The following is a 9184-nucleotide window of genomic DNA, read 5'->3' on the forward strand; positions in this document are numbered from 1 at the left end:
GATCCAAATTCGACAAGTATAACACGTAGAAGGCTCGAATTAGATAAAAGAATCCCCTAAGACTGATTCCACGCCGAGCCTCGTCAACGACGATGTTCGCAGAAGCCTGGAAACTCGATCTTCCGGCGTGGGAGAAGAAAGAGATTTGCTCGCAAAGCCTTTTCCAGCCACGAACACAGCCGCAGAGTAATATCGCACTTTATAGCTTAAAATTAAAACGCCGTCCCGTCGAATGGGAGCGAAACGCTTCAAAGCGAGCCGGACGCCGGAAACGCCGCGCCCTCCATCGGCGATTTTTCATCGTTCGGCGAGCAGTCCCGTTGCGTGTCGGCCTTTGATCTCTCGTCCGTCCCATGATTCACCCTGCGATCGATCATACCCATCCCTCTTCCCCCTATTTCTTTGCTTCTCCTTCGTTTTATCCTCGTCCCCTCTCTTTTCCCTTTATTTTTATCCTTTACGCGTAAGGAGAGCTAGCATAATGGCAGGAATCGAGACGAAGCGAGCGTGATGAGTTGTGCCGCGAGTTCTGCTACGCTGGATGCCGAGCTTCGAGTGCTCTCGAGTGCGAGTCTGCAGTGAAACTCGAAACTTCGTGACGAACGGAATATTGGAGCGACGATGCGCGAATCCCGGCCCGTTAAACGCTTCGTTCCGCTTCCGGTGCTGCCAACGCCGATCCTCGGAAGGCTGGAGCCTGGTTCTCTTGCTGCTCTCTTTTCGCCCGCGAGTTTTCAAGCTCAAGGATCGAACGAGGCGGGCGTCGGAGCTTCTGGTTTATTAAAAACGATTTAATTCCCGGATAAAATCTGCCTCCCATCTCACACTGATTCCACGTATTCCTGTTTCTCGTGCGGGGCGGAAAATTCGAATTTCGATTCGTCTGGCGTGCTGAGAAATCTCAGGTCACGAGGAAATTGCGTGAAACTGGGGAAAACTCGTTATTTATATCATGGTTATTGGTAGAGATATGGGGAAACGCGTAGTTGTAGGAGATTAGGGAAAATTTGATAAATTGATAGGTTAACTCGTGAGTTTCTCGTGCTAAGTCCTATATTAAAATGAAATTGCGTTTAACGTGGTTTATCACTTAACGCGCGAAATCTGAATGCAAACTTGAATAAAGCTAAGAAACTTTATAATTTTATCGCGGATAAAATGGGTGTGTAAATTAAAATTAAACGATTCTACAATGCGAAATATTTCATAATTAGATCGTGCTGCAAGGGGTTAACGAATAATTTATTTAATTCGCCGTTATTTTGCGTGGGAACGAAGAAGATAAAAATTGGATTTAACCCTTTTACATAAACACAAATTAACTATCAAGAAAGAAAATAATCCTATGAACATTAATATACTATATTTTTATTTTTATTAATTTAATTATTAATTTAATTATTATTAATTATTAAAAAAGTACTGCCAATTATTGGAAAAAAGATTGAATGAATCAAAGGAACAGAGAGCAACAACTACTCCTTTATCACCTAATTACATCGTTTCTGCTTAATTCTCTCCTCTTAGCCTAACTCTATAAACACCATGTCCCAACGCCATTAATCCTTTTATTTCTCGAGAAACATCCAAAGAACTCGTCATAAAAATAATCCTAATATAGAACAGGAAAATAACATGAATATACTATATTTCTATTATCTCTGGAATACTAATTATTATTAATTATTAAAAAAGTACTGCCAATTATTGGAAAAATGATCAAATGAATCAAAGGAACAGGAAGCAGCAACTACCCCTTTATCACCTAATTACATCATTTCTACTCAATTCTCTCCTCTTAGCCTAACTCCATAAACACCATGTCCCAACGCCATTAATCCTTTTATTTCTCGAGAAACGTCCAAAGAACTCGTGATAAAAATATCTCCGCACAATTATCCCGACTATTAAAGCAACCTTCTACCCTCCGAGCCAATATACTCGGTCTGCGAACCCCGAAGAATTCGTGGCAAAAAGCGAGCTGGCGAAATAACCACGAATTGGGGTGAGTTAGGCGCAACAGTTTACCAGCTTTCGTCCTCCGTTTCTTCCTGGCCGGCGTCCGTGATTCAACCCCCCGAAAGATGAACGTTCCTGGCCAGGGGGATGGGGTCGGAGGCAGCCGGAAGATTGTTGCGCCTGGTATCCCGCTTCGAGGTTCGAGCATTTGGATTTCGAGCTGGACGGATTTCCAGATCGAGGAAATTTATTATTCTTTCGTCAAATGGACAGACTAGAAGAATTTTGCACCGAGATAGTGTTGTTTCTTATTATTTTATGGCAATTTTTAATTTAATTTCCATTAAAAATTACACCCCAAATTTTTGGGGTGTCTTTAACCCCTTGCACTATAGGGATGAAACCAGGTGTCTTGGATTTGATAAATTTCTTTTCTGCTGGAAGATGATCACGTGTTTCAGAGTGCGTGCTTTGGATAAATAAATGCGGCGTGTTTAATTTAGAAAAGTAAAGGAGATTGTAAAAATGATGATGAAATGGATTCAGCAGGTTGTTAGTACCAGGAGGTTCAAGTTGAGAGCTATGGTGGTTAAAGTAAGTATCGATAAACTGAGCTGCATTCGAGAGATATCTAAAATCAATTCGTAATTGCGAAATAAGAACATTTGTATCTTATCCTAATCTAAAATCAATCCCACTAAATTTACAAATTTTTTAAATATTTTATATTGTTATCTTGGATAATTAATTACGTTTAAGAATTCCAGAATATAATTTATATTATCCATATACAAGATAATATAAAATATTTAAAAAATTGCTAAATAATTCCTAAATAATTTTATATTATAAAAACTACCAATCCCCATTTCGAAATAATTATTATTAGATTTGAAATTTTATTTTTATTAATCTCAGAAATATGTAAATAATTTTTTCCAATTCTATGTGTTGGGAACCCAATTTTTGATAACGAACTTTCATTAATGATGCACGTATATTCTCAGACACCGATATTTCTCTGAAAAAATACGGGAAAATATTCAAATCCCCGTCCGGGACGTGGAATGAAACAGCTAGGTTAATACTAAACCCGAAGAAGCCAAACCACCCCTTTTACTCGACAACAAGCCTTTTATTCAAGCCAGCTAGTGTATAGGAAAAACATCTTATATCGACGTAAAAACACGAATAATCCCCGGGACTCTTTCCACGCCATGAAACAGCTTTGGGAAGAGCATTTTCCCAAAGCTCTTCAGCGTTTTCCACGCGAAAGGAAAACCGTCGGGAAACCGTATCCGCCCAGAGAGAATATACGAAGAGTGTCGTTCGCGTATTCATCGTTCGACCCCATGGATTCGCGATAAAAGCGAGCTAATGGTGAAACGAAGCTCGTTCACGTAGCCAGGTAAACTTGTCGGAAGTCCTCGTGGCTGCTGGAGGAAATTCGAGGACGCGATGATGGGGAGAAAAATTGCCGGCAAAAGAACAGCGAGTTTCGTTAGATTATTGCATGATTGAGAGCACGAAACGACTAATCTTATGGGGAAATTGCGTTGTTGAGATTGCGTTGCATGCGCGACAATCGGCGGATGTGGAAAGGGTAACGGGTTCATATCCGCCGTGTAAATTGTATTGCTCTTTTCCAAGTAATTGAATTTCGGTTATTTATTGGAAAAAATATCACGAATACCGAAGAATTGGAATTTTTATTGTCGAAAATTTATTTCAACAATTACCGGACTAGCTGGAATCGAAAAGGTGAAAGGGGATTCAAATTTCAATTAGAAAAATATTTTCCAGATAGATCGTTTAATACTGGGAATCTGATGTTTTGTTGACTGTGAAAAAGTCAATTTAGCGATGAATTTAGTTATATTTTATATTTTTGTGGAAGTATTGAATGTCTCATATATTCTCTGCAATAAGTAACTTATTAAAGAAGCCTTGATCGAAGAGTCAAGGTGGCTTCGGAAGGAAGGACTCTGCCTTCCACCAAAACAAACGGAGTTCGAATCTTCTAATCTTAAAATCATTTTTCATGGATTTTCTTCGATTGTTCTCAATTCTGATGGTGTACATTATTTATATTGTACATACGTTATCTGTCAAGAATTTGGTAATTCCGAATTATTCAAAAATTGTATTCAAAATCTTCTCCCCCCGGTAAAAAGTTAATAAAGGGATTTTTCATGGTATTTTCACGTTAAAAAAAGCATGTGGAAAATTAAATTTGAATAAAAAGAAAAAGAAGAATTGAAAAACTAATCTGGATCTTTGAATCTATGGGAAAAAAGGCAGGGTATCAAGAAGGAAAAACCATTAGAAATTTCGTAAAAGAAAACATAAAATAAAAATGCAAACAGAAAAAAAAGGAAAAAAGAACCCTAGAATCTGGAAAAATTGTAAAGTTAGAAAATTTACACCAATGAGTTCCAGAGAAATCAGATTTCCCCCAAATTGAATGAATATCGACCGTTGCGCGCAATCGATACGAGACTTCGGTTAATAATTTCAACGAATTCTCTTTGGTGATGAACAAGAAGAGTTAATTAGCATCGCACAACCCCCAAATATTCCCGCGGTCAGTATTAATAACGAGCATGCATTGCATTATCACGAGCTCGGGGTTTGCGGCGATTAATCGAATCGAACAACGGCGTGGACAGGAGTCGAGGGTAATTCGAAACAGGTGGTTGCACCGGCCAGCAGCCGTGTGCAGTCGCTTGCAAACCCCGTTGCACCTGCTGCATGGGGGTGCATTATGCGCGACACCCTGGCGTGAAGGCTCGATCGAGGTGTCGGGGTGCATTCTGGTCTTAGCTCGGAGATAACGTACCGTTATAATGGCCGTTCGATAGAGTTTCGGTAATCGAGTCATCGAGAGTTGGAATATAGTCCTTTACTAAGAATAATATATTTTTATTTCTTATAATAATTATGAGATATTAATTTACATAATTATCATAAAAATTCTATACACGTATTTCTTACTATACCCTTCCGATCTTCCTGATACAATGGTATAATTCTCAATGCTGAGGAAAATATTTAAGAAGAAAAAAGGAAAATTAATTATCTAGTTAAATTAAATACTTCGGAAAAATTTTGTCCAATCTTCCTTTTTCTTATCTTCCGTCAAACCACTTCATTTTCCCCAAATAAAAGTCTACACCCTTGTCTAAACCATCGATTAAAATAAAAATAAAAATAAATAAATGTCACGTTATCCATGAACCACGTACAAAAATTCCCTCGATAATAAATATTTTCCCAAACGTTATTTTACAAATGATCTATAAATATCCCCGAGGTAATCCAATATGTCTGACGTAAGAGAAGAAACACAAGGATCTCGAAGATGCAGAAATCTTAAAAATCGTCCGCGTTTCCCATAAACGTAGCGACTTTCTCGACTCGGCTTTGCCAGGCAGTAGGATAGGGTATCGGTTTCGATGTTCGAGAGAAGACGAGGAGATTGAAACGTAGAATGGGGATGGATGAAGGTATTGTAGCTAGTGGAGGATGTATCGTTGAAACGTGGATTCGAGTGTGCAACTCGGCTGCCTAAAAACGAAGGGGTTGGGGGACAACGAGAAACCATAAAGCCATCGTGGAAAGATTTATACGAGTCGAGACGAATAGAAATCCCGGACACAATCGAGATCCGAAGATCTCTCGGTTCTCCATCCGATTCGCGTGAGTTTCTAACGAGATTCAATTTTTCCGATCATACCCGATTTAATTTTCAGGCTCTCCGAAAAGCGTGGCAAAAATATTCTTACATTCTCGTCTTGCCAAATTGTTATCCTTCCTTTTAAATTATTAAATATGTATATTTGGGGGGAGAGGTAAATTATTGACATGTAAATAACTCGCGGGATACGTTACGTCTCTAAGTTTGGAAAGTTTGTTGGAAATGCTCCCAAATGCATGCTTTTTGCGAAGCAGGTAAGAAGTAGACTGCAAAAAGATGTTATTTAATTTACAAAACATGAGAAGTTGCTGAAAATAATCCAAAATTTGTTTCTATTATGAAGAAGGAAAAATTACTCGGTTCTATTTTATGAGAAAAATAGAAAATATAGTACCTAATTTTCCGAACATAAAAATGTAAAAATAATTGCAAATTTATTTAATGAAGGTTAAAAATTAAGAAAGAATTGTAAATATATAAAATACGATTTAAAATCGGACACAATTTTCTGAAGAGAGAAATTTTGGATCGAAGATTAATTTTATTCGGAAAACTTAATTAAATAATACAATGGCCATTTTTGTCTCTCATAAATCATTCATGAGAGTAATTATTATTACCAAGTAATGTGCCAATAATTTCGTACCTAGTAATTATTGCCTAATACAATGGATTTTCCGGGACGAAACCAAATAATTTCTCCCAAATCCCTTCTTCAAGAAATTTCCAAAATTCCCTCTTATAAAATGAGATACCAATTTTTATATCATTTTTTAAATGCCAATCATAATCATGTTTTAAAAGCCTGGTCGAAGACACTTTTACGCGAGTCTTCCTCCATAAGACGAGCCAACCAGACTTTGAATGGCCTAACCAAAGAAAATTCCAGGCTTTACGCCACTGACGACCATTTCCACGGTTCGAAACGAACTTTGGAAACGACGCAAAATTGATTTCGAAACTAATGGATTCCACTGCGATTCGCCTTTCGAAGGTCTGGATATTCGGTGATCTATGGTGCTCCTTCTGGCTGGCGGTGGACGTATGGATGTGCACGGCGTCGATATTGAATTTGTGTGCCATCAGCCTGGATAGATACTTAGCGGTGACCAGGCCAGTCAGTTATCCTCAGGCAAGTACCATTTACCGATTATTCGATTTCATGGAACAGGTGTGCGGCCATGGGAACGCTCGATGAAGCCATTTGTCTCCTCCGGCCACCCCATTCTCTTCAACCCCCTGCGCCTCTCCCTCGAATAGCCGGTGTCCTGAACGTTTCTCATCGAAATGGTTAATTGATCGACCGTTTGTTGAACTTGCAGCGTTTGACTTTCTGCTTGATAATGTTATTTGTAGACACGATCGAAGTTCTCCCGCTGTTTCGAGCATCTCGATGCACAATCTTGGTCCTGCAATCTGGACAGTGTGCATACCGATGTTTGGAAAGTGGGAACTAAGAGACAGTGATATTTGAGAAATTCTTGATGGATATTGGAGATTGTATTCGAATTTTAATGCAGAGAATTTTAGTTGGAGATATCAGTAGATTAAAATTCGTAAATTTCGTAAAATTCGTAGACTAAAATTATTAATAGAATATTGGGAGTTTTTCGAGGATTTCAGGCTACGAGATTTTTGGAAAATTATTGGAGGCTTTTAACACTTTGACTGCCACGTTGGTCATATATAACCGGCCACGGTTTCTGATGTGACACCACGGTGGTCATTGGTGACCAGAGCACTTGAACTGATTAAACTACATTAAAGAAAATTGAATAAAAATTGACAGTGAGTGCATTTTAAATATAACCGCTAATTAGAAGATACATTGAAATAAAAAGTACCTCATTGAACAATTAAAAATTTTTATTAGAACATGAACAAAATATTAGAACACTCCCATGGCGTTCTGGAGGAAAGATGTGATTTTGGCGTGGCAGTGAAAGGGTTAATGGGTTTTATAAAATCTCGAAGAACATTGAATGTTATCAAAAGATCCTGAGAATATTAAAGATTCTATATGCTGAGAGGTACCTATTCGAAAATTTGTAAAATCGTCAAAATTTCTCTGGGGGTTGTACATTAGTAACATAATTTCGAGGTTCACGTACGCATCTAGAAATTTCTAAATATTTTCGAAGATTTCAAATTTCTTCGAAGTTTTCAAAAATTTTCTACAATCTCTGAATGTTCTTAAAATTTTTTAAATTTTTAATAGCTGTGAAAAATATTCCAATATTTCCAACACGTTTGCATATATATGTCGAAGTCATATATAAGCTTCCAAAAAATTTTGAATTTGATCGCAAAAATTCTCATAAAATTAGAAATAAATGGCAATGACATTATATGGCATAAATTGCAATGGTATTATATGGCATAAATGTCAATGACATATTGGCAATTAGGTTTGCCCAAAGAAACTTTCTGAACTCTGGCACTCTGAAATTCCATCCTAATTTTCCTAACTCCCATCGAGTCCAATTTACCCCGTTTTGCTAAATCGTTTCGCGATGAGTAACCCTAGTCTACTCTTGAAATCTAGATCATGTCACCGAGGAGGGCGAGGCTGCTGGTCGCAACCGTGTGGATCTTGAGCTTCGTCATCTGCTTCCCACCCCTGGTCGGCTGGAAAGACAAACGGGTAACTATCAGCGATGTCGACAGTTTGTTCGCTCGTTATACCATGTCTCTGTACTTTCTTGCTCTCGTCCCGCAGTCTCATCCCGCGCACAACGTGACATCCGCTCAGAACGGCCCGTTCAACACCACCACCATCCTCGTCCCTGTGAAACCGTGTCCCTGGATCTGCGAGCTGACCAACGACGCTGGCTACGTCGTTTACAGGTGAGGACAAACATCCAGGGAAGCGTGTCCCTTGATTTTTCCCACCCCCTAGATTCCACATTTCACAGAGAATCGTCTAACTGCTGGAAGGAAAATTTCTCGAAGTGACTGAGGATCTTGGAACTTGGATTTTATTGGTTAGTGATAAATTTGGGAGTTGGGATGAAGACAAAGAAGTTTGAAAATTTCAAAATAAGACTCCTAATAATTAATATTGCTTCGAAGTACACAATTTTGGAATGCTATCACGATACTCCGAGGACTTACGGTTTCTAAAAATCATAGAATTGGAAAATTCGACGATTTTGATTCGATCTTCTGGGGATAGGAGCGTCTAATTGTTGGAACGAAGGTTTCTTAAAGAAGCTGAAGATCTTAGAACTTGGAGTTTATTAGTTAGTGATAAATTTGGGAGTTGGCATGAAGACAAAGAAGTTTGGAAATTTCAGAATTTCTCAACGAGACTCGTAATATTTAATATTGCTTCGGAGTACACAATTTTGGAATGCTATCGCGATACTCCGAGGACTTATGGTTTCTAAAAATCATGGAATTGGAGAATTCGACGATTTTGATTTGAATAGGAGCTTGCAAGTTCGATGCTACCAAGTTTGCAAGTTTTAATGCTGGAATGTTAGAAATTTCTGAACAGTGACAGCGAATTAGATTTGCAAACTTTTA

The 9184-nt window shown here is 38.3% G+C and overlaps 1 protein-coding gene across 1 annotated transcript in view; it reads left to right on the forward strand.

The window, feature by feature from the left end:
• The window catches only part of Oamb (Octopamine receptor in mushroom bodies), a 21472-nt gene that overhangs the window by 1950 nt on the left and 10338 nt on the right, over window positions 1–9184 (forward strand). The window contains exons 2-4 of the mRNA XM_017897360.1: window positions 6651–6788; window positions 8202–8300; window positions 8376–8503. Of these exons, the coding sequence (XP_017752849.1) occupies window positions 6651–6788; window positions 8202–8300; window positions 8376–8503 (365 nt within the window). The remainder of the gene's footprint in view (window positions 1–6650; window positions 6789–8201; window positions 8301–8375; window positions 8504–9184) is intronic.

Source organism: Eufriesea mexicana, unplaced genomic scaffold, assembly GCF_001483705.2.
Source record: "Eufriesea mexicana isolate 0111107269 unplaced genomic scaffold, ASM148370v2 scaffold415, whole genome shotgun sequence".
NCBI classification, from domain to species: Eukaryota; Metazoa; Arthropoda; class Insecta; order Hymenoptera; family Apidae; genus Eufriesea; species Eufriesea mexicana.